The 25,941-nt window shown below is 33.9% G+C and overlaps 1 protein-coding gene and 1 non-coding gene across 4 annotated transcripts in view; one reads left to right on the top strand and one right to left on the bottom strand.

The window, feature by feature from the left end:
- Positions 1 to 12,540, top strand: part of LOC128985728 (protein FAM13A-like) — a 64,805-nt gene extending 52,265 nt beyond the window's left edge. For all 3 annotated transcript variants that reach the window (XM_054405540.1, XM_054405538.1, XM_054405539.1), the window contains exons 9-18: positions 145 to 314; positions 964 to 1,126; positions 2,438 to 2,551; positions 5,146 to 5,268; positions 6,268 to 6,389; positions 7,455 to 7,594; positions 9,269 to 9,381; positions 9,752 to 9,967; positions 10,343 to 10,512; positions 11,485 to 12,540. In XM_054405540.1, the coding sequence (XP_054261515.1) occupies positions 145 to 314; positions 964 to 1,126; positions 2,438 to 2,551; positions 5,146 to 5,268; positions 6,268 to 6,389; positions 7,455 to 7,594; positions 9,269 to 9,381; positions 9,752 to 9,967; positions 10,343 to 10,512; positions 11,485 to 11,695 (1,542 nt within the window). In that variant the 3' untranslated portion in view covers positions 11,696 to 12,540. The remainder of the gene's footprint in view (positions 1 to 144; positions 315 to 963; positions 1,127 to 2,437; positions 2,552 to 5,145; positions 5,269 to 6,267; positions 6,390 to 7,454; positions 7,595 to 9,268; positions 9,382 to 9,751; positions 9,968 to 10,342; positions 10,513 to 11,484) is intronic.
- Positions 12,541 to 18,250: 5,710 nt separating this feature from the next.
- LOC128988232 (U4 spliceosomal RNA) lies at positions 18,251 to 18,391 on the bottom strand. Its single transcript, XR_008490356.1, has one exon. It is a non-coding gene; the product is annotated as a U4 spliceosomal RNA (small nuclear RNA).
- Between the last annotated feature and the right edge of the window lie 7,550 nt (positions 18,392 to 25,941).

Below are 25,941 nucleotides of genomic sequence, written 5' to 3'. Positions count from 1 at the left end.
TTTCCAGCTTTAGGTTGATGAAAGGGTTGTAAATCCCCATTATCCCATAGACAAAATTACAATTTTAGTGTTAAATGAACATAATTTGTTGCTTCAAATTTAAGTTATTTTGCAATGTTTACATAATTATATTGGGTTTTGCAGAGTCACAACGTTTGCCAGCCACTGCACGAGCGCAACTGGCCAACAGTGACATCAAACAGGCACGCCCACAAACAGCGGGCTGCGCCGGCCAACAACAACAATAACAACAACGGCGACAACAACAATGAGAACGGGCTCAGCCAGCTCATAGAGTCCAGTCCATCACCTGGGTGAGTGAAACTGTGTTACGGACCATGGAAACCTCAACACAAAATGTTAGTGATGTACCACCATTAACGACCATAGTCACCTGTTGACGACAATAGTGTTGTTAAGTTTGATCTTGGAACCCATTTTTTTTATATGTGTATATTTGTGAATGTTAATTCATTACAATAGCCAATAGACAAAGCTTTATTGTACATAACACCTGACATCCTGACATATTACCAAAGTAATTCCTAAGCTGGTACAGTGATTTTATGTACAAGTTCTAACAAGTGTAAAGACATAAAATGTATCTTTAAAAAAGTATGGATTTCGTAATATGCTTTTCGGCTCAAAGACTTGGTCAGCTCGAATGTAAAATTTGATTTTGATAAAGTTCTAGATGTATTAGGTAAATTATTGTCGTTTTTAAATCCCTTGTAAAAAGGTCAAGTTTTTAATTTTGTGTGAGAGTGTTTTCGATGTTGAAAATGTTGGTTACATTGTCATACTATGTACTACTGTATACCTTAAAAGCTGTATAACAAAACAATGCTTAAGTAAGTAAACAATACTGTAAAATGAATATTCTAAGAACTGAATTGAAAAGGCTAGTTCACAAAAACTATCGTAGGTAAAGTCAATTACTCAACTCTTTCACTTGTATTTCAGGTACGCCAGTGACTTGTTTGATGAGAATGAACATGAGCGGCGGCGCCAGAGTGAGAGGCATGCGCCGTGCGTACCGCCTGCTCGTGTGACCCGGCGCCGGCGCAGCACCGGCAAACTTGTGCGTCAGTGGAGCAGTAGTGACGATCCGGACAGCTCGTCTAAGGTACAAAGACAATTTGGATTTAAAATAATCCTTATTCATTGAATACAGAGTAGCATTTACAGGTTGAATATCATCAAGAGGTGATTTATATTAAAGACTTTAATTCCTAACTTTGTCTATGTCTACTAATTTGTATAGAACATTATAGGCGTATAGGGAAATTATTATATACAGTACAAGAGAAATTCTAAGAGAACTATCCAAACCCTGGTCTTCTTGCCATCTTTTGTTACCTCTTTCTTAAAAAAACTTCTCGGAATCATATCAGCAATTTGATTATTCTATCCCCATCATCATATATAAATAACATATACAAATAACATACATACACTTGGAACATAACATAAGTACCGTATTTAAAATATTAGACTTGCCTTCAATATAATTAACAGTGCCAATGTTTAGCTGAAATATATCCTGAAGATAATAATGCTTACAGTTTTAACTGTTTGACTATGTTCAAAACAAGAAGTGAAGCAATCGAGTTAAGTCAAGATAACATTGATACAAATTTTACTGGGATGTAATTTAGTGATAATGAGGATTCCAAAGTCCTGTGTGTTAACTGTTCCAACTCGTTATCTCTTTCTCACACTGTTTCATTATCTCTCTACTCTTTGTTTAATATACTACTTGGTTATCTGTACTATCAAATAGAGATTAAAAGTCACACCCCTGAACTGAAACAGGGTTGTGATGTGAAAGGGGGTGTGGTAAACATAATTTTATGGGTTAAATGTTTTTCTTATAATTTTTTTTTATATTTCATCACTAGGGCGTAAAGTGACTCTTTTAAACCTGAGCTCAAGTTCCACCGGTTGGAAAATTAGCGAGGTTTGAATAGTCACTTTTTGCCTGTGTGATGAAATTGATTTTTTGTCATGTCATATTGCAACATTATTTAACATACTAAGCTAGAAAACAAAAATACTTTTCATGTAAAGATAACTTCTTAAACAACTTTCAACTTATTTTAATTTTAACCGTCATTCTCTGTTTTCCGTCACCCCGCTACAGTACTTAGATTAATTTTTAATGCAATTTCATTTCACTGTACGAACATTGAACAAGTACAACATACAAAATGACAGTTTTGTATTACTCTTGTGTGTAAGTAATATAAATATTTAGTATTAACTACAGGGTTTAATTTCTTCCAAAATCTTTAAAATCAACTTACTGTAGAGGTGTATAACAGGATTTCTGCTATCCGTCTTTTCAATAACCATCACGCTCCCGGTCCCGATGGTGACGGTTAATTGAGGTTCTACTGTAATCAAACGGGATGGATTTTTAAAAATATTTTTGTAGGAAAATGAAGAGGAAGGGGCTATGGTGGTTCAGCCGACGATGCCGTTATCAGAAGACGAGTCTCGTAGTACTTCGTCTAGCAGTGAGCGATCATTCCTGCAACTGCATGACGAGGTAAGGCAGACTTACCTAAGCATAATAACTAGTCAGTGTATACTTTAGCTCACAACACAATATAAATCAACTAGGAAAAAACTCTAAAGGCTAAAATTCATAAAAATTGCTTTCACCTCTGACTTTGCTGCATTTTAACGTAAATTGATTGAAACTGTTTGGTAGATCCTTTTTCATGATCATTATGATTATTTGATCAATCTTTATACATTGATGGACCATCTATTATATATATATTCTCCTACTCCTACACATTTTTACGAAACAACTTCATTAATTAAATTTGTATCTACCTTCTAATGTGAAGCACAAAGCTAACAGGTTTGGATGAATTATTTTCTGTAATCTGACCGGCTTAAGAAATCTTAAATCCAGAGCTGCGGCTGATTATGTTGAAACACAGAATTTCTATAGAGATTTGGTCCTAAGTCTATCAAGCACCAATGGCTTTTCACAATGTGACCAACTTGTTCAGAGCCCACCAATCTAGAGAAAAAGGATGGATCGATCTTTCTGTAGAAGAAGAAGAATTTTCTCTGTACTATAAAATGTCCTCTACCAAAAGCAATGCTAAAATTAAAGTTCTTTTTTACTAAAAAAATATAAAAGGATTAAATAATTTAGGATTAGACAACAATATTTGCAAAACTTTCCTGTGAATAAAAAAAACGCAAATGTGGATGCCATTTTAAATATAGAATAAGAATGTTGGTAAGGAAATTCAGATATGGAAATTCAACGATTGAACATGTAGCCTATTTATAAAGATCCTATAACAATACACAGCTTTGTGCAGAGGTTGTGCCTTATACGAGGTTGCATGTTGATCATATATCACTGTCCAAATGTCTATTTGTCTCGTATCGACCGACTTACAAGCACATTCAACAGTCTGTGTTACTCGCTTGTTACTGTGTGTTCGCGTTTGCAAATATTTTATTTTTATAAGATTTAGTTGGGACATTCTTCCTTGATTGATTACACTTTTGGAATAAGGTTTAGTTTAATATGCAATTCATTAAAAGTGAACTTGTTGTGACATGAAGTGTGTGTTGTGTATGTGAAGTGTGTGTGTGACATGTTGTGATTTCTAATGATTTTCTCAAATATAGAAATTTTCAAGTTTTAAACATTTTTAAGTGTGAAATTTTACGATAATCATAGGCCTAAATATGGAGATACTTACATTAACAGTCTCAACGTGTTAACATTTAAATCTAATAATTTTTTAAACAAATAGGCACAACAGATATAAGACAAAATAAAAGTGATATAATGCCAATAAAGTCTTTAACCATGACTGGTAGCTGATTGGACATATTCTAACTAATCACCAAACAGTGCAGGAACTTTGCCAATCTGTTAATAAAAAATTATTTGGTCAACAAAAAATTTGAAATGGTTCTTAAAATACTGTTGAAAAGTGAGACAGTCAGGGGTACCAACATTGTTGTGGAGACTGTAGTGTGGTGTGAGAGCAAAGATGAAGTTCCACCAAGTCTACCACGGATTTGTGTGGTGAGTGCTAGGAATGTTAATCTTTCACATTCAAAAACTTTGCGTCTATCACTCATCTGTCGTTTTAACAATGCAATTTTAAAGGTTGGAATTGAGGGAGATGTGTAATGTTAAAATGCCGTAAAACAATATGTGTAGTAATTAATTTTCTGTAATTGATATTTATTTAATCTAAAGTAAAGGAGTATTGGTAAAACGAGAACCAATAATTTATTGATGCCAAAGGTAACAAAGGTTTTAAGGACCATGTCTTGGTACCGCTACTCATCAGTTCTGTTCTTTCTTTTTATTTACCAGCTCAACCCGACGTTGGTCAGAGGCCATGCAGACAAGCAAGCCTAAATGAGCCACAAACCTTCTTTAAAAATAATTCAAATTGTGTGCTTGATCATTGGGATTTATATATAAATATAAAATAAACATATAGTGTTGTAAGAATAGTAACAAAGCCAAACCTCTCATTTCTTTCACTCATCACACTTTTACACAAGCTGTCTGGCCGATGATAACGCCGTCCCGTCACTCTGTCACTGACTTTGGCTTCATCGTCTTTATGTTTTTATTCAAGCACAGACGAAGGATACTTTGTTGGTTAAATACTCTGTTGGGTGTAGGTTTCATTGGTTGTTTCAGTAATATAAATAAAATGGAATATTGTAAATTAAATTTATCCCGTAAAAGTTAGTCTGGTTTTTACTGTGATGTAAAAAAAAACAAAGATGTTTAAATTGACATTTTTACAGAATTTATTTATTTTACTTTTCTACTACTTCTTAAGCACTTAAAAGGTATTTTCTAAGTTCGTTGGAAAAAGCATTAAAATATTTCAAATCTTATTAAAATTTGAGGAAATAGAGAAAGAATTGAGCTTTAACAAAAAAGTTTTATCAATAATCAAAGGTTTTTTTATGAAATAATGGCCTAAACTTTCTAAGGGGGGAGAACCCCTTAACCAGTAGGTTGACAATTTAAGAATTCATGCCTCTCCCCGCAACAAGTAACCTATAACTCCGCTCATGTTACTTGATTGTTAGGTTGCACAGGCCCAGTGTATATAAGCATACATCATGTTGCAGGTAAAGGATCGTTGTCCGTCGCCGGAGGCTACTCCCCCCACTCCTCCACTAGACTTGTCAACGTTGCATCAACAAGTTGACTCCACCGAGCCACTCACTAGTCTGTCCTTCCGCCACCACCAGGTCAGTGATCATGGCGAGCGAGCTTTAGATGTCGAAGTTGGCATCTAGCAAAATACTAGGTCTACTTTTCAATTGAAACCAGAGACAATTTTGACCTAATAATTTTATAAATAAATTCCATAACAATGTAGTTTTGAAACAAATATAATTTTGTCATTTGAGTGCTAGCAACTAGTAGTCTTGCTAATTCATGCTAAACAGACCACACCCTTAGCAATAACTTGGCTAACATGGATATTCGTCATGTAGTGCCATATATTGAGTCAGTGATGTGTCTAATGTATCAGGAAATTAAAAGAAAGAAATTACTTATTTTAGTACAGTACAGTCTAATGTGGACTGGAACAGTGTCGAGTCTAAGAAATGCTCGGTCAAACGTTCAAACTGAGAATAATTATAATTTTTAATATCAATAGTTAATTTACAACAATAACATTGAAATACAAAAAAATGTTATTTGACTTGCTTATTAAAAAAAAATTATGACTGTGGACTGACTGACTAGCAGACTGGTCGTCAGGTATGCAATACTCATACTTTTAGTATAATTGTTATTGTAGAGGCAAGCTATAAGAAAGGACCATGAGGTCATAAGATTGCCTCAATAAAGAAGCAATTTTCATTTAATTTTGTTTCATTCCTTAATTCACTCTTGAGTTCCAGTTTAATGTGTGCAAGTAGGGCTAGCTCTAATTCACAAAAGCTAGGCATTGTGTAACTATTGAAGACACCAATTTTTAGTTGCTACCTGGGTTTCTTGTGGGGTCGTAAAGGACTAAAGATTCTCTTCAACTTGTGTACAAATTCTTAAAGGGTCTGTCTAGAAATCTTGATCTGCCATGTTATCAGGTGCCAAGTTTGCGATACTACAGGCACAGGTTTTTAAAGGTTTTACAGGCACTAAGCAGGGTTTTAAACAGTAGTACTTTACTGTATTTTTAACTGAAAACATCTTTTTACACTCTGATAAGTATTAATCATTGCCGGCACATGTTATAGGTAGAGGACCGCTTGGTGTCTCCACGTAGCTCCATCGTGATGACTCGACGAGTGTTCTCGGACGACACTCCTCAACACGCTTCTGACTCTCACCTCTCTCAAGTGTCCAAGCAAATCCACAGGTAAACAGAGAGTTTGTTATGCTAAAGCGAGTCGTTAAATATTAACGTAGTATCACCGCTTTAATCTACTAATCCATAGAAATAACTATGGTTTTTTTTACTTGTTCTTAGTTGTTTTTTGTACTGTATATTTATTAAATTTTAAGAATTGAGATCAATAATAATTGCCTGATATTGTCTCCCTTACAACATTACAAATATAATAACATAAAAAAAACTTGTCCCTTGACTTAAAATGGGGGAAACATAAAAAAAATGGTATAATTAGTTACTGTTAATAAAACTAAAGTTAACAAACAATGATGTGATCAATTTTGCATGTACAGAATCATCATGGCTTTTACTTAGTTAATTCACCGTATGAGTTTTTAATCAAATTCCGTTACTATGTATAATTTCAAAAGCAATGGTACATTTGAGTGTTTTTGTTAGTTGTTTTAAAACGGTGATAGTAATTCTTTGTATGAAATAGTAATTTGTATAAACTCTTAAGAGCAATTCAGGAAACTTCAATCACTAATAACTTGACATTGTAAAATATAAGATTTAAACTACGTATTTTGATAATTAGTATCATAGACTACACAAGTAGACTTCTCATCCTGTAAAATTTGAAGCTTATTTTCGTATCTAATCTATGTTGGTTACACTGGGTGCTAGTGTCAATGAAATTTTGTTTCCATTATTTTTTAATTAATTTAATGATTTGTGCTTTACTGTTTGGTTATATAACTAAGGGACGAGTTATTGTTTATGGTTGGACTGTTTTATTTGGTTAAACAATGTTTTAAAGAACTGAAATAACATGAAACAAATTGTAAACAAAAACAAGATCCTAGCGGCACCGGATGGAACTAACCATAAAATTGTCTCCAGCTGATTTATAAGAATAACAAATCTACTAAGAGAGTGTTTTTAGTATTCAAGTTATCTGGGCAAACTGGAATTTTTATGATATTTCCATATAGAATGAGTTAAGCCTTTTCTGTTTTTTTTTTTTTTTTTTTTTTTTTTTTTTTTAATCCGTAGAAATAGTTTGTTTTATTGCGTTTTTGTATGTTACAGCCTCAAACGTAAACTGAAGCGCTATGAAGAAGGCTTTGAGAAGGAGTTTGGCTACAGACCGAGTCATGCAGACAAGCTTGCCAACCCAGACACCAAAAAAATGTGTTCCCTCCTCACCAAACTGCGGAAGGAAGTCAAGAGTAAGTGGCAGAATCGTTTGAAGCTTTTACCTATTAACTAAAAATGAGCTGCACCAAATTGAATCGGAAATATCAGCTTTATATTCAAGGCTTCAAACTAGTATACCAATGCTCACGGAGATGTTTCAATCCTTCAGACCAAAATGGAACTTCTCTCTTTAGGCTAAGTAAGATCGATTTATAATATCTTTACCGCTAGACGTGAATTAGGTTATCACCACTCTTTATTTTGTAGAAATTTGGAAAGCAAAAATATAGACCAATGGAAAATTATAATATATTTACGGTACTCTAATATGATGAATGGTTCATAAACCATCAGTCAATAGTTCGGAAACAGTTGGACTCATTTGTGTGCTAGCTTACTTTATTAGCTATCAGTCTGTAGAGAAAAAAAAACACCATTGGGTCAATCCATATCAAGTGGTCCAGAAATAAATTAATTGGTTGCTTCAAGATTTTTAATTTTTTTCATATTTTTATCCTTGAAAGTATATATTATTAAAAGTACAAAAATACAATTATTTTATTTTTATTTTATTTTTCTACTGTATGGCGGCCATTTTTTTGTTACTCGAATGGCCGTTTTCTGCGATTTCAGAACTCTGCGTAAAATTAAATATCTCTGGTTCTACTAATCCTAGAACATTAAAATAAAAACCAATCTCTTCAGAAAGATCTGAACTTTGATATGGTAATATATTTATGCACTTAAAACTAAATATATAGGTCTAATTACCTGTTTAAAGTTTAACGCAACGATGTTACAAATACTGATTTTAAACAATTTATTTTTATATAAAGGCAATTGACTATGTGTTTGTTATTTTTTTATCTGATAGTTATAGGTGTGTACTCCAAATTCTCAATGTTTCAAGTTGTGGACTTGCATAGAGTTTTAAATAAAAATTGTCAAAATCTTAAAATTTTCAAAATTTTCAAAGTTTGATGATTAATATCTTTGTTGGGCATGAAAATAAAAATTTCAAATTTGGCTCAGATGTAGTACTAAGTAAGAGTATTATGCTGTAATAATTTTATTTTGTGGACTCAACTGGTTTCAAGTTATGAAACATTGAAAAGTACTAAATAAGCATTATAGCCGTAATAGCGTAGGAAGCATAATGTTATATTATAACTCACTATCAATGTATTTTTTTAACAATGTTATATTTTAATCATATATTTTAAGCATTTTGATGTTTTAAAACGCTCTTTGTTGTTTGCCACAGGTACAAATCTGTGAGAGGATTGTGTTCAGGGAATTGGTATAGGAATTGGCTAGGATATATAGAACCAGAGATATTAAATTCTACGCAGAGCTCTGAAATTGCTGAAAACGGCCGTTCGAGTAACAAAAAAGTGGCCGCCATTCAGTAGAAAAATAAAATAAAAATAAAATAATTGTATTTTTGTACTTCTAACAATATATACTTTCAAGGATAAAAATATGAAAAAAATTGAAAATCTTGAAGCAACCACCTCTGGACCACTTGAAATGGATTGACCCCATTACACATTCATGAATCATTGTCTATTTGTAACGATCATATCAGAGAACATTGGAAATCAAACATACTAATGAGGAATTGATTAATACTGAGTAACCAGATGACATTTTTGTTGTTGGGACTAATCTTTGATTTTTCATAATCTGTTTTGTAAATGTTTCAGCATTAAAAGAAGAAGGGACATCAGTGCTCGAGAAGGCTTTACAACCTAGTTCAAGTAGCTCGGCAAACTCAAACTACGCCAATAAAGAAGAAGCTATTCATGATGTTGAAAAGGTAGGTTCTTTGTAAATAAGTCTGGTAGAACTTAGCCTATACTTTGGAAATATAAGGCACAGTGCATCATAATGTAGTTAATTAACTCTTTAGTCGCTGGTTTATGTTTTTGAATTTAGTTTACTACTACGTAAGTGAAGTTTGGAACCACAATTGTTTTTACCACAGTTTGGAAAAGTTGAGTACGTGGTGTAAATGAAACTTTTGGGATAAATCAACTGTCCTGACTTTTTTTAGCAATCAGCAGATCTCAAAACTGTCACCTCACTCCGTCAGCACTCATCCTTCACTCAATTTCGCCTTTAAATATGCAACTTGGTATGTCAACAACATTGTAAATCTAATGTGATCAATGTTGATCTGTTTGCAGAGACTGATGGAGAAGCGAATGACTGGTAATCGGCCGGAGACTGTCGACGACATGACACGGGAACAACTGGTAGAGGAGAAGCTGGCAGTACAGAGGGGACTGTTGTACCTGGAGAATACCTTCGGACGACCCTCAACCCGGGAGGACCGAGACCTGGTGCGGCCGCTATACGACAGATACCGTTCTCTCAAGCGGCTACTGGCTAGGAACGCTCCTGTAAGTCTAAATATTCACTTTACGTAGAGCCTCATGGTGTTACAACATTTTGAATCCTTTTGCTATAAATGGTTTCAACAAACAAAAGTTTATCTCTAGCAGGTTATTAAATCATTTATCAAAGGTAAGTTCAAAAATGTGATATTTGATAACAGTGTTTCATAACCAAATAATACACATAATCAAATTAAGTAAGATTTGGATTAAAGAAGTGAAAGAAAGATAGTCTGTGGTCTGATTTTTTTCGGTAAAGCATTTTCTACGGTTGAGTACTCTACTACAACTGATTAATTGCACGTGCTAGGTACCTGCGGATACCTTAGTTTTGGTTCTGTATAGGCCTACATGTTGTAAAACACTTTCTTTTTGCTTTAGTCAAAACTGAAAGAGACCGTGACGGAGCTGGGGACCATCTTGGAGCATGAGACAATGGACTTTACAAGCTCGTCTCCGCCTCCTCCCCCCTCCACACCCCCGGTCATGGTACCCTCCAGCCCCCCTCGCTGCAGCACACCTGACTTGGAGAATCTGCACGCCCTTCCGTTGTAAGTAATTCATCGTAGGCTACTTGCCCCAAACTGTGCAATCATGTCTAATATTGATCTACAAAAATATTGTCAGCAGTTAGCAATGCCATATTTAAAGACTTTTTGCCTGTTATTTTTGGAAATAATGATGAGATAATTGTAAATATATTTCAACGAGGTTTTAATGTTCTGTGCCTGAGCAGCTAGTGATATAAAACTCCAGGCTCAAATCGTGCCATTGGCTAAGTCTTTTTGATAATTCCGTGACCCTCTAAGTCTAGCCTGAAGTTATATGGAAACGGTTCTTGTCTATAGAAATAGTTATTTGTGCAACTAGTGAGCTAAGTGAGCAATTGACTCACTCGAGAGAAATCCTTACTCACGAGCCGTAGGTGAGTGAGGAATGGTTTCTCGAGTGAGGCAATTGTACTTTGCACTCAAGTTGCACATTATATTTTTCCTACAGTTACCATAAAACAAATAAATTGGTAAAGAAACGTGCCTTCACGTTGCAAATCTGGAATGAGACGAAGTAATTAGAGTGAGACAATGTTAACATTGTTTCACTGATGAGCGAATTGGCCACTTTGCTTTCTCAAATCAGTGAGAGAACATGTACATTGTTAGGTAACTGTAGGAAAATAAAATATTATAAATAAACCTCTTCTTATTTCCAATATACTTAGAGCACCAAATTTTTTATCCATCCATATTTTTTCCCTCTTTACAATAAGTAAAGTCCTTAAAACACTCTGAATAAAGACATTTTTCAATATCAATATTGAACTACAGTTGAGAGTGACAGCAATACTATTTTTAACGTACAGCAACTGAAAAACAACGACCAAAAAAATACCTATTTCAATAATGAGTTATGTTCAATAATTCTTTTCATTAAATAAATTTTTTCACCTATTTTCGCTTTAAACTAATTACAGTAACATAAATCTATCTATGTCACAGTCAGCTGATATACACATCTGTTTTCAGACAAGAACTGTTGAAGCAGCAGCAACAGACAAGAGAAGAAAAAAAACGACTGCGTCGAAGTTTGCGAGAGTTTGAGGAAGAATGTCAGAAAACTGTTGGACGCAAACTATCTCGAGAGGACAGACTTCCGATGGAGCAAACGTATGCAGAATACAAACATGCAAAAGCAAAACTGCGACTGCTAGAAGCCTTGGTGATGAAACAGAAATGAACTGAAACAGACACAACTGAAAAAGACAAAACTGAATTCTTGTGTGTTTATAAATGTACATGAGTTGCAAACTTGACGAGTACATCAAACACAAGCGAAGAAGTGTAAGGATGCGAATGACAAAGAATTAAGAGATGTAAGTGTAACTTACAAAGAACTATGAAGACACAAGTGTTGCTAATATAGAACTCTAAAGATTCAAGTGTAGCTGACATAGAAATATGAAGATTCAAGTGTAACTGTACCGATGAAGAACTATGAAGATTGAAGAGTTGCTGAGAAGTGCGGACATGATATAAGTTGCAGCAAAATATTCTTGTGATGAATTTTAAATGAAGAGAAGCAGCCTGCAACTACAGCCAGAATAAACGAACGTAACACAGTACAGTCATTACATGAGGTGCGAAGGTCATTTATCCCCTGTTGTCTTTTAAAACGTTGAAGGTTTAAGAATTTTATGAAGTAGAAAGTGATTTTTAGTGGCATTTTTTATGATTAGACTAAGTTAGATTGACAGCTCATATCAAAATTAACGTTACAGTGCTTTACTAAAAACATTTTGCCCGAGTGAATTGCTCATCAGTGAAAAACATAAACTCAGGAATTTGTGTTAAGGCCAACGAAGACATTCATTTTCAGCCTTATTCCTGTGGAAAGTCAAAAGCTTTTATTTACGCTCTCTGTGAATAGTGAATAATTTAATGTTTTGTAAAGTAAGAAAAAGAACTATGTTCGGTTGTAGCGTCAAAAACTTTAGACATGCTTTAAACTTTCAGTGATGCAATAAATATACCACTAGCTTTCTATCTTGTTATTCTTTTATGTATATAAATACTAATAAGTTAGTCTGTTGTTTTTATGTTTTAGCATTTAAGTGTTTTTGTTTGACGAATTAACATTGTAACTATAGAATATAAAATCATTAGAAACCTGTGAAAACACCCTCTCTAATAACAACTAGTGTGTCACTAACATGAAACTAGTGGTTTTGTTAGACCCATCGTATGTTATCACTATAGCACAAGTTTCCTAACAACAAAAGTATTGTAGTTAGATTTTGTACAAAGATATATACTATATTTTGTTCTATGAACAAGTTTGTTGTTATTTTGGGATGCTGTTAATAGGTGTGATATTTTATTGATTCTGTCTCTTGTCTCATAATGCACAAAATAGGTGCACTGTACTTTTTAATTATTTTTTGAAGAGCCAAATTAAAATTAATTTAAGGCGATTGTTAAGCTATGTTAGTTTTATAAGTACGGTAATCTTAGAACACTGTTGCAAAAGACATAGAAAGTGATTTTTAAAACTCAAAAAAGTTTTATAGTGGTTAATGCATATTATTTAATTAATAATAATACCTCAAAAAGAATCTGAAACTTCTCAATCTGATGGTTAAAGATTGTTCCGACTCAAAATAATCGTATATCACTTTGCATTTGCGCATTTCAACACAATATGGTTTCATCAATTGTACTATACTAAATTGGAAATAATAAGCATTTAAAATTGGTCAATATTAACCTCACTAATACTAGGCATTTATAGCCTACATATTTAAATAATATTAATTTAATTGGTAAAATTTTGAGGAAAATTGATACATTTATTTCACACCTATTGAAGTGTTTGAAAAAAAAATGTAAACTCGTGATCGAATAATTGTACTTTTCTTTTTCTAACTTGAAATTTTCATTTTTCTAATATTTTTTGTGCTATACAATAAGAAGTAGCCTTTTAATATAGACCTTGAACTTGGATTACTTTTGTTTTCAGTTTTTAAAAATAGTGTAAATAAGTGCTTTTATGTTTTTAACCTGGACTGTAACTTTAATAAATAAACTTATCTTGTGGAAACAATAATTAGCTTGGCTTAGAGGTTTGTCACTTTCGGGCATTTATTTATTGTAGTCTATAAAGTGAAACGACACATTTTATATTTTGGATAATAACATATTTGTATAATAGCTGCAGTATTTAGTTGTCTATAGAATATGGTTTACATTAGGTACATGGTGCTTAGATCCCCTACCCATCCCACCAATCAAAATAGACTGATGTTCGTCTTTTGGTTCAGCATATATTTTACTGTAAACTTGATGTTCAGATTAATGTCACATCATGAATGTTTTTCACTTTATGTAAAGGACTAAAAATTAATTATTTACTAGAGGCACAAGTAAAACATTGTTTATTTTAAAAGTAATTGTTCATTATTGTTGTATTAAAGCATATATTGGACCAAAAGAGAATAAAAACCTTAGATTTGAAACAACTTTTATTTGTGTACATTTTTTTGTTACCCTATTCTCTAAAAAATCCAACGTATACGTGAGCGTGAGATGGACTTATATTTTTTGTAAGCTAACTCTAACAAATTGCATAGTATGTTAGGAAATCAAATGAAAATGCTAGCACTGTCGTTTAACGACAGTTAGTTGTACCTCGTCGAAGTATTCTCTAGCGGCCGGGTGAGATAGACTTGAAAAACAATCTCAGGCTCGTGCCTAGCATCCTAGGGGGAAAAAATTAGAAAAAAAAACTTGAACCGAAATGTTTGGTAATCCAAAATGTTCCGGTCCAAACCATTTCGGACTATCGAGACTCTACTGTATTACATTATACACTTTTTAAGGTGACTTTAATCTATTCTGATGTATCACAATACACTTCCCATATTATGATTAATTCACAAATCCTGAAGTTTAAGAGCCAATCAAGCTTTACTGCTGTAAAATACTTTCTCCCATGAAAAAAAGAATGATTATTTATAATCTATTTAGTTGGTTTGTCAATTGGATTATGTAAAATTTAGTCTTATCCAAATACAGGGTGTTTTTTTAAAAACTTACATCTTTATTTATGTAAAAACCGCAATAGATAGAAATATGCAGTTTGCGGGAATCATCTATTGACGTAGGGGGCCCAATTTTTTTTAATTCAACGTTACATTCACATTCCCCCCCTTTCCCCCCTGCCACCAACTTATTTTTTTTTAATAGCAAGGTACCCCTTGTGACATATCAAATGAAAGAGCATGAAAAAAGAAAATGTTTGATAAAAAAAAAATTGAAATCGGTTCATAAACTTGTGGGAAATTTCCCCCCTCCCACCCCGGAACTTATTTTTTTTTAATAGCAAGTTTTGTGACATATCAAATGAAAGAGCATGAAAAAAGAAAATGTTTGGTGAAAAAAAATTAAATCGGTTCATAAACTTGTGAGATATTCCCCCCCTCCCACCCCGGAACTTATTTTTTTTAATAGCAAGTTTTGTGACATATCAAATGAAAGAGCATGAAAAAAGAAAATGTTTGGTGAAAAAAATTGAAAATCGGCTCATGAATTTGTGAGATAATCCTCCCCCCCCTTTCCCTTAACTTAATATCAACTTAATATAACTTTTTTTAATATCAAGGTACCCCTTGTGAAACACCACATTTTCTTTTTTTATGCTCTTTCATTTGATATGTCACAAGGAGTACCTTGCTATTAAAAAAAAAATTAAGTTCTGGGGAAGGGGGGGTATATCTCACAAATTTATGAACCGATTTTAATTTTTTTTTCATCAGTTGGGGGCAGGGGGAAATGTGAATGTAACGTTGAATAAAAAAAAATTGGGCCCCTTACGTCAATAGATGATTCCCGCAAACTGCATATTTCTATCTATTGCGGTTTTTACATAAATAAAGATGCAAGTTTAAAAAAAAAACACCCTGTATGATTTAGGCAATCCGTCTATGCAATCTAAACAAAGCTGGATAAGTGTTTTTACACTGTAATATCAAGTCCAGTAGTGGGTTGAGTCTCTAGCTGTTCAATACTTTTCTTTTCACTGATGGTAGACCAGTGATCCAATCATCCAATAATAAAATTTGTTGGTACTAGGGTTTATATTGCAAAAAAAATAAAATCTAAAACTACGCTATCAAAACTTGAATAAAAATATTGTGCAAAAACCAAAATAACTTCAAGATTCATATTTGTGTAAAAATGTTCTTTTAAATTCACAAAACTCAGTTCGTAAGACGATTCAAAATCAAATATTTCCATTCCTGTAAATCTAAAAAACAACAAAATCACAATTTCAACTAGCTGACAGTCCATGGCTAGTGTTCTAAATACTTGCGGGTACAAACCCACATGTATCAGATATAGGTGTGCCTGAAATATGAGCAACACATGCAATGATGCAACTGACCGATTTTCCACTGCCACCGCAGACTGCTAGATACACCATGATATGTTAATCGCTGAAGTAATCTGTACTAGTTTTAGTTTAACACTATTTTACGGGTTTTCTTGCCACTATCTACACACTCTTTGCTGGATAGTATCCGTAGTCCTATAAGAAATTGCGTCTGGGTCCAAGTTTTTTCCCTTTTTTTTTTGGGAGGAGATGGGAATCCTTATACACGAATTGAGTGTTAACATGCTCTCTCATCCCCAGGTCCAGGTATGGTAGGAATTGTCAGTACTGATGTTAGCAGCAAAACATTTGAAAATTATTGACAAAATACTTTTCTTGGACAATCTTAACAACAAGGAGTGCAATTTTGACAGCTTGTAGATGCCAAGGATTGAACAATATCTTATTGAAGTGTGTGTGACGGTACTAACCATCAACACACTGTTTGTCTTCCTGATGATCGACATTTGCTTGATACTCCGAATTTAGAAGCTATTCAGCTCAGGAGCAAACTATCAAGATCGATACAAAGTACTATGATAAGATCAAAGAGGACAGTCATATTATTTAGATTTGGGGAATTTGGTACATGATGGTTTTTATGAACCATCAGTGATCAGTTAGGGAGGGAGAAGAAGACTTCCACCAAACGGCTTTGAAAATTTCAAATCCGGACCCCCCTGCTTTATTGGGGAGCACTGGAAGGATTTTGCTGAAATTTGGCATTATGGTAGCTTACATTCCCGATAAACATATAGGCATATTCTTATCTCAAAAATCCTTTCGGGCTCCGCCCCAGTGGCTCTGTAGTCCCCCATGTTGACCTTATGAGTATTCATATTTAAAGGGAATTAAAGAATTTAGTCAGCTGTTTCAACTAAAAAAGTTGGTTCTATGATATGCAAAAGCACAATAGGGTGGAGCACTATTATTTTTTTTTGCATTTATGAAAACAGCTAATTTGAACTAAACAGCAAAAAAACTGTGATACTAATGAGAATCGCCAGTAGGATCGTTTACAGTTATGATTATGTTTTTAATACAGGGTGGGGCAATGAAAGCGCCCCAATTTATAAACAGTACAAACTCAATAATATTCAACTTATGGATATAAATAGCACACCAAAACACAGCTTATCTTTTGCCATTTTAACTTAACAAAGTCATTTTTCCATTTCTTGAGAACAAAATCCTACAAGTGACTTCATTGTCCTACTTAAAATTCCTTTTTAGCCACTTGAAACTCTATCAAATACTCCTCCAGCACTTCTTCAGGAATCACTTTAGTTTTTGGACTATCCTTAGCTTCGGTTCAAGCAAATCTGTGGGGTGACTTTGAAAAACCTAGAACGTCAAGGTCAAGTAGCTTATTGGAACAACCCCACCCCCTCCCAAAAAAAATAGCCAACGTAAAGCTTTCAACAACAAAAGCTTCCTGGCCAATCTCTTCGGACTTTAAGTTACTGGGACTCATATTCTTTTAACATTTGCTGGTGTACAAAGAGTTTTGCGGCACCCACCGATTATTTTTTTCTGTTTAAGCGATTATCCTAAATAATTTTACCCAGTTCAACATTGTTTTCCAATCTGGAACAGCGCCATGTTGACCAAGGATGGAATACGGTCAAAACAATCTCTGGGTTTTTGCACAAGAACCACTATTTTATAAATAGGTTTCCACATCAAAATCTCAGTGTTAATAGCCTCAGGCAAAATATTTACTAAAATGGCATAGTTTAGTTGATGTTTTAAGCACAGCTGATCATTCATTGTTGCAACAATTAACATGTGACAGGTAAAACAAATTGTAGCGTTCTCATTGCCTCACCCTGTATCATAAATAATTTGCGATATTTTGCAAATTTTTAATACTGTATTAATTTGTCTTTATTGTTTAGGTGAAGTGGTAGAACATTATGGCTATGGTACTATACATGTGCAATAGGCTACTATAGGGCCTATACCGTAAATTTAAAGAAGCAAATTTTATCAAACTGTGTCCTCCCCTATTGCAAACGCAATGCTTGAGTACAACTGCAATAAGTTTTTTAATAATTTATAAATATATAAAATACTATAACTAAAATATTTTTTCTATTACATATCTAATAATGCCAAAAATACACGGCCCAGGAATGCATATGGTAAATTAATTACTCGGACGTCATTCACTGAACAACTTGCCCTATTATGTTTTAATAGCCTTTTTATTTCAGTTTCGGTACATTAAAAAATATGGTGTATTTATTTTCCGTAGTTTGCCATCAGAAGGGTAGCCACTTCTTTCTCATTCACAGTGTTGAATTGACTCGATACAACGATCATGTATTTGCCGAATTGATTTAATTTAATGTGGTTTATGAGCCCCCGTAAGGGCTGCCAAAAATTGCCGATGCGGGCGGTATTTCACGCCCCCATGGCGGGGTATTGGTAAAAGTTTTCAATTAGCAATAATCGCACCTCAGTTGAACTTCATTGGTTACGATATTGCCACTGCGCAAAGTTACCAACATTAGGGCATTGAAGTGACCCGACCAAACTTGGATCCTGTTTCCAATGCGAGAACCAAATGATATCACACCGTTTTTGAGATAGACACGAAATACAATTACTTCTAGAGTTACTCAGTAGTACTGGAAGTATATTAGTTATAACTTTCCGTGAATATTATATCTCATAAAATATCGGTAATATGTTAAATTTATCAGGAAATTTAACTACAACTAGTCGAAAACCTTGTAGCGCTCTAGCGGAGACATACTGTACCACTTCAGTTCCTGCTCGTAGTTTCAGCTACCACCGCTAGGATCGTCAGTTGTTATATGTGATTCTGTACTGCTACCGATACTGCAATACCGACTGTACCATAGATGAATTCAATAGATATTATATTACTTCATCTATGACTGTACTCTGTACTGTATTTATTATTTCAGACCAAACAATGTTATATCATCGGGAAATAGTTCCAATAATAAGACATTATCTAGCTATTGGTACTGACTAATTTGGACCCATTACTAGAAAATATAGGAATGATTGACGTAAAGTCAGTAAAATTATTTGAACATTTGTTATTATGATTTTATAAATGTTCATTTCCATTTATTTTCTATGACCGGTGAACATAGCCCTTATTAAAAAAAAACTCTGTATGTTTGAAAAGACTTATAAAACTTACAAAATACTTACAACTGTTTATGAACAAAAATCGATTACATTACCCTAACCAACGTCTATCTATACATTCATAATATATTTTGTCTTTATAGTACTGTAGAATGAGTTTTACCTACAATCTCATATTAATAATATAACCGTTGTTTAAACTGTTTAAGATATAATTTATTCATCTTATAATGTCCATAATAATTATGCTAGAAAATAACATATGATGTTTCCTTGGCAACAGAAGTTAGTTGTTTGTTATATTTTGATGAAGGAAGATGTATACAAAAATCTAGGTTCTCATTCTATCTGTTTTACAATTAAAATAATTTGATTTTTAATCCATTAGACGAGTTGTTATTTTAGACGATATTTCCAACATAAAAAATATTTTAATACATTCAACATCATATAAGCCATTACAATTTAATTTATTGGCTCATCAAAATTAATTTCTAAAGCAATAGCTAAAGTAAAAATACCAAGTGATGATGACATCGAGATTAAAATCATGTTTCAAAATATGTGATCTCATTTGTTAATCTCATTAAGCGTGAACAGTAAATAATTTGACAGGAAACATCAAGGAGGGGGATAAAGGATAAAGATTTAGAATTGTGGAAAAATAAGTCAATAATTTTTTTAATTTATTTTAAAAATAAAATCATTCTATGTTATAATATAGTTGCAATTGATACTGACAAATTAGGAACAAAGAAGGTTATTACAACTATTGAAGATAAATTATAAGGCGACAGAAAATTATTGAAAACTTTTCAAACCGCAACTTAAATAGATTACGTGTTTTATTTGTTTTAAAACTGTTTTTAAAAACGTAACTCAAGTAACAAATGCGTACTTCACTATTTGCTTTACACTCAAAAGGACGCCGGTTCGATCCTGAGAAATGTCAGTAGCTTTTTGACGGCTCGAAGATTTGATTTTAAAGTAATGTCATTATGTCAAATTTTCCTTTTTTGCAATAAATGTTGATTGGGGCATATAGCATAAGAGATACCGTAGAAGAAAGGTTGTAATAACCTTTTTACAAGAAAATATATTTAGGCGTGGATACTGGATAGACGCTTAAACCACCTTTCTACCATTAAGCGTTTAAGAGTTAATGTTTTCTGTGGTTAGACGCGGAAACGTAAACCACTCATGCGCGCAACTTCCCCCCTCCCCCCGTGTTGTGACCACCCTAGAAATGCGACACCATTGATTTGTTCATCTACTAGATGTCCCCAACAATAATCAAAAGTCAAATTTTGTCAGACTTTCAGTGCATACTCAATTCGTTTAGCACCTGGACTAAAAACGATTTTTACTCCCAAGAGAGTAAAAATGATGATTTAGACCCGCAAAACATGCATTAAAAAAGGCTGTTTTTGCTGCAGTATGACAAACACATTATTTACTGATCTTAATGTCACTTGAACTGGTTTCTATGGTCAGTTGCACACGTGTTGAGTGGATTGACCCAAATGCAGTGTTGGCAACACTGTAGCTGTTGTAGACCAGACACCCCACGCTGTATCTCCATCCACCTCGCCCCCGTAGTTACTGACTGGCCAGTGACCACTTTAACGGGAACTGGGCTCTACATCGACTCCGGCTACCACCCTGTCCCTCAGTAGTCTATATTGAAAAAGCCCTGGATGAATTAGGAGCCAGAAAATCCAAGAAACCATAGTCAAAATAATTTCTTGCCAGAGTACGAACATTTCTTTGGTCACATCTGTTTCCATCTGTTCGTAAGTGATTTTCTTACCTGAGCTAAAATCAGATTAACGGGTTTACTATTTAATCCATGCTAAAATGTACAAATGAAAAACGATACCAGTATTAGCCTCTTCTCTTTAGGAGAACCCGTGTTGCCCAACACGTCTCTTGAATAATTCAAATTCACAATCCTACCATTTAACCCACTCTTCCCAGTTATTTGCCTTCCGGTTGAAGTGAACTAACTTTAACTAGATTGTATACAACTATTATGAGATGGGTCTCAATAAAACAAATGTGGAAGAGGAGTGTGAAATGCATGAGATAACTTGTGTACAGGAAAGACAAAGATCGAGCAGGACAATGAATAAAGTGCTTCAGCGAATAAAGACACACGAAAATGAGAGAACCAGCCAAACGTTGCAACAATTCAATATTTTCACTGTTATTTTATTATAGAATAATTTAATTTTCATCATATGTTTTTCTTTTTATTAATATGTCAATCCATCTCCCTTTTCAAACTATATATAATAATTAATTGTCCATGCAGACCAATAGGTAATCAATTTAATACAATATAATATAGAAAATTTTCAAATAACCTAATTTCATGTAAATATATAAGAGCCTATAACTTTTGAAACAAAATTGCTTCAAATTCAATATAATTTTATTTAAATATTTTTTCAAAATTCAAATATAGCTCTATAGCAAATGAAATTTGTTATGATATATGTGTGAACAGTGGCCTACAATTTTTTGTGATTAAGTCAGCATTGACATGTGTGAATACAAAAATGCATCAAACCTTCATCACTTTCAAGAGAGCTGAGCTAGTATGAAGATGTAAATTGGATACTACATATTTTAATATCAAAATTTATAAAAAAAGTGCCTATATTTGAACCTAAATTATTGAAATTCGATTAAAGAAGAACCATCCTTGTTAAGAACATTAATAATTACTGCATCAAGAAATTTACCGTGAAGAAGACATCAATTTTTGGTGAGGTCACTTCAGTAGACATTTTCTATCCTTGGAAGCCATTAAAACATTTTAGGCCTAACTTTTGAACATTTGTACCAGAATTTAAAAGTCAAGAAACACTAATCAAGTCATTAAAACAACCAATCAGAAAATAATTTGAACCTATTTTATATTTCAAAACAAAATTTTAATTAGGCTATTTAAAATCACAAGATTAAATTCAGATGCCGCTCGATCACCCCACCTGAGATAAAGATCCAAGCAATAAATTATAACACCTGAACCTAAATTTGAACTATTGTAATAGGCTTAGCCTAAAGCTTTCATTAGTAAATTCATTCCCCACTCATTGTAAACTTTATTGTGAACGCCTTATTTTCTTTTACCATCAATTTTGTATTTTAATTAAATAAATTTAAGTTTCGATACTGTACATGGAGTTTCCATTGTATTCTTAACTTTAAGGTTGATTACAACGTCCATCCAAGAATTACAGCGATAGTACATACAATGTTTAAATTCACAATAACATAGGCTAGCGCCCCAAGGAAGAGGAAGACCCGGTAGGACAATGCATGGCAGGGCGCCTAGGCGGCTTAACCTTGGGCGCCCCCCAGCTTCACGCCCAGCGCCCACCGCAGACTTTGACCCTCACATCTGTTTACCTAATAGTGTTACAAAATTACTTATTTCAGGCCAGGGCTGCAAAAATATGCGGTGACTTCTGCAATGTCAAGTAATATTACTTTGACGTGTGTTCATTTGACAATTATACTTGACATTCGAGTGTGTGCAGATTCATTTTGCACAGATGTTCGTTCTTTGTGTAACTGAGAATGATTTAGTGAGACATTGATTTTTGCACCGAATTCGTAGAAAACTAGAACTGCTAAGGATATGCAACTACAAACACCCAAAACTAAACCCCATAACTTTACTAAGACAAGTTTTCAGAATACTGTTTGGTGGGTTTAGGTTAAATCTCAACACAATTTCTATCCTCATCGAAGAAAATTTAAATACAAAGACAATAAACAAATACAAGGATTCCTCATTCATAATCTGTTTGCCTTAACATTAATCTTATCGTGTGTTAGCCTTGTACCAAATAAAAACCCAGAGGAAGTTGATAAATCTGACTCATTTTTAACGAAGTCACGAAAGCCTACTGTAGGCGTGTGTGCGTCTGTGCGTGAGACGATAGAGATGCGTCTGGGAATTGTGTCAGGGATATTCAGAGACAAAAGAAAAGGCAAAAGTCTGTGGAGGGACAGAATTGGCTGAAGAGGACATAGTCCTAAAACAGCCACAGTAGGTTTTAGCCAAGACACCACTACTTTTAGGCCACTGAAATCACGTCAAGGGATAGGATTTTAAATGTTTGACATGCAGAATAATAGGAAAAGACCTCTTGATCTATTAGCCTTAACAAAATAAAATAAATAATAATAATTAAAAAGTTAAAACATTAAAATAAACAGTTTATTGTTTTGCCTTTGCAATGCCTTGCAATCAGGGTGAACTGTTACTGTTTATTAGAATTTACCTAACCCCTAAAGTAAAGTCATCCTAAACTTACAAAACGAGCCTTCATCGCTTACTAACAGGACCCAAAGTAATATTTCAATCAACATAGGGTCAAGTAGCCAAAGAAGTACTGGACAAGAGACACGGTTATAAAATATAAAGAACATCCTGGTCCAGACAGCGTGATAGGCAACACTTGAAATAGTTACCCTTCTATGGTCTTTTTCGCCCTCTTTTCTTTTCTGCCATTGTAAAAGTGTTGGATCATGAAACCATTAGAGACATTATAAAATGTTCTATCTTCAAGTATAACACTGTAATCATAGACCGATATTTTCTTACCTTGGAATCTTTACCCTAATTTCATGTTAAAATTTTAATTGACAGCTTTACCAAGTCAGGTTACCACGTCTTCCCCAACAAATCACGACATGGAAAACAAATTATAACTGACAAACAAGTTGTAATATTTATTGGAGCGTAAACAAGGACACAGTAACCAGCGAAGCAGTACGGAAGTGCAAAGTTATGTTTAATGCAGATATGGAAGCAATTTGTAGCATTAGATCATAGTGAGGTGTCGAGGAGTGGCGGTGACACATGGTTTGTATAATTAGATCTGCTATGCTCGAGTGTGTGACTAACCCGTGGACATGCCAATGAAGATTTGTAGATACTGAAATATCTTAGATTTTATTCAAACTTTCTTGTTCCTTATATCGTCCAACAAGGCAAGGGTAAGGCCTTTTAAATTCTAATTAATGACATTTTCTAATGGAGCTTTGTTCTTCTGAAAACTCTTTGAGATTTGTAATACAGTGTTGTTGGTAATATCATGTCAACTAACATGTGTGGGTCTATTAACGATCGAACTCACGTAATTTGAAACTAACTGTAGCATACAACCAATAGACTGTAATGTTTCAGATCTGGGCGAATCACGAGCCTGTGTCATCAAAGTGTAATGTCGGACAATCTTAAAGCTATGAGAATTACTTGGCAGCACTTATCAACTCTAACTCAATAGCTCTCCAGAATTTGAAGTCCTCTTCATCTTTAAAAGGACTCTTCAGTTCTGGATATTTTTTATTCGCCTGAGGAGTTGGTTAAAAAATACACTAATATGTAATTAAATACGTTCGCATGGCACTTATTTTGTCATAAGTATACAGTTACGTAAAAAATAATACGTAGGTAAGTTAAATCTTAAGTATTAAAAATGAGTTCTCCAGTAGGCCTACTTTAAGGGATGCCGAGCACACGTTTTTTTTTAGTTCTACGATTTTTCCAGCACTGGAAGTAACTTTCAGTGTCCAAAATGTCTTCCAGCACCCTAAACATTCTCCACTCAAAAAGTACCAAAAAGCCCAACCAAGCTTCCAGAGACGAAAATTTATCCAATATCGGAAAAGTTCTCCATCGCACAAAGATTCCTCCTGAGCTCTAGGGTTCCCATTGTTCGATCAGTTAATCTACAAGGCGTTGGCGCTTCAGACGCAACGAGAAGAGCGAAATAGGCACATTAGTTAACAATCTGATGCGTGCCTTAAATGGGTACAAAGTGACAAGATGAGCGGTTCTACCCACAAATGCACCACCCACACACGCACACACCCACACACCTTGTAGGGAATCTGCGGTAAAACGGTCCAGAGACCCACACACAGACACTAACACAAAAACATGGGTCACTCACCCGATGATTCATAGTCGATAGTATCAGATCTCTGATGGTAACTTTTTCATGTCCTATCCTATAGAGCTAACCACATAATTGATTGTGAAAATCGTTCAGTAAACGTTTAATAGAGGTAATACGACCTACATATTCAAGTGAGAATGGTTGTAAGAGGTACTAAAAATCATAACCGTACTTCATCAATTTTATGAAAGGGTTTTTTAAAATTGTTGTTGAGTTGTTATTCGGACTTTTAGTTCTTATAATATTCCAAATCCATATTTAAAATTGTGATAGTATATCCTCGCACAGTTTTGGAAGATACTCTTAGGTGTCCTACATTGCACGAAAAAATTCACATTAGCTGAATAGCTAACACGAATTACATATTTTTGTCGGGAGTCATGTTTTTATGAAAAATAAAATTAATAATAGATACCGGGTATCCATAAAATAATCATCGGGTTTAACTAGATATTTATCACTTAGTTTTTTTCCCACGACACTGTGACTGACTCGTGGTTAAAGAAAATTTTTTCTAAGATTTATAATCATAAGGTGATGTTCATTGTTCATTGTTTCCCTTTTTGTTTCCCATTTTTTGATCCTGGTGGTTGGATTGGTCACTGTGCTGAGGATGACTTAGCTCAAGGCCCCACTAGGGGCCTTGCTTAGCTCTTCTAGGGTAGCCTTGAAGTAGCATTCATTTATCAGTAAGTTCAATAAAGTATTTTAAAACCCGATGAATATTTATGGACACCAGGGGCCTTTTTCATAATAAAGTACAAACTAATATTATTAGTAAATCAGCTGATCGCCCAATGAAAATCTAATGGAAATTACGAGTTACAAGTTAAATCACAGGATTTTGTAGAATACTTGGATGTGAAGCTTCTAATCGATATAAAGAACAATCAAAGAGCACAGAAATTCTCTATTTAAAATATGTATGTTAGGTTAACAACTAGT

Source organism: Macrosteles quadrilineatus, unplaced genomic scaffold (assembly GCF_028750875.1).
Source record: "Macrosteles quadrilineatus isolate MER2022 unplaced genomic scaffold, UCM_ALF_1.0 Scaffold_2__2_contigs__length_208266976, whole genome shotgun sequence".
Classification (NCBI taxonomy): Eukaryota; Metazoa; Arthropoda; class Insecta; order Hemiptera; family Cicadellidae; genus Macrosteles; species Macrosteles quadrilineatus.
The sequence above is the reverse complement of the archived record's forward strand: the minus strand, read 5'-3'. Positions and strand labels throughout refer to the sequence as shown.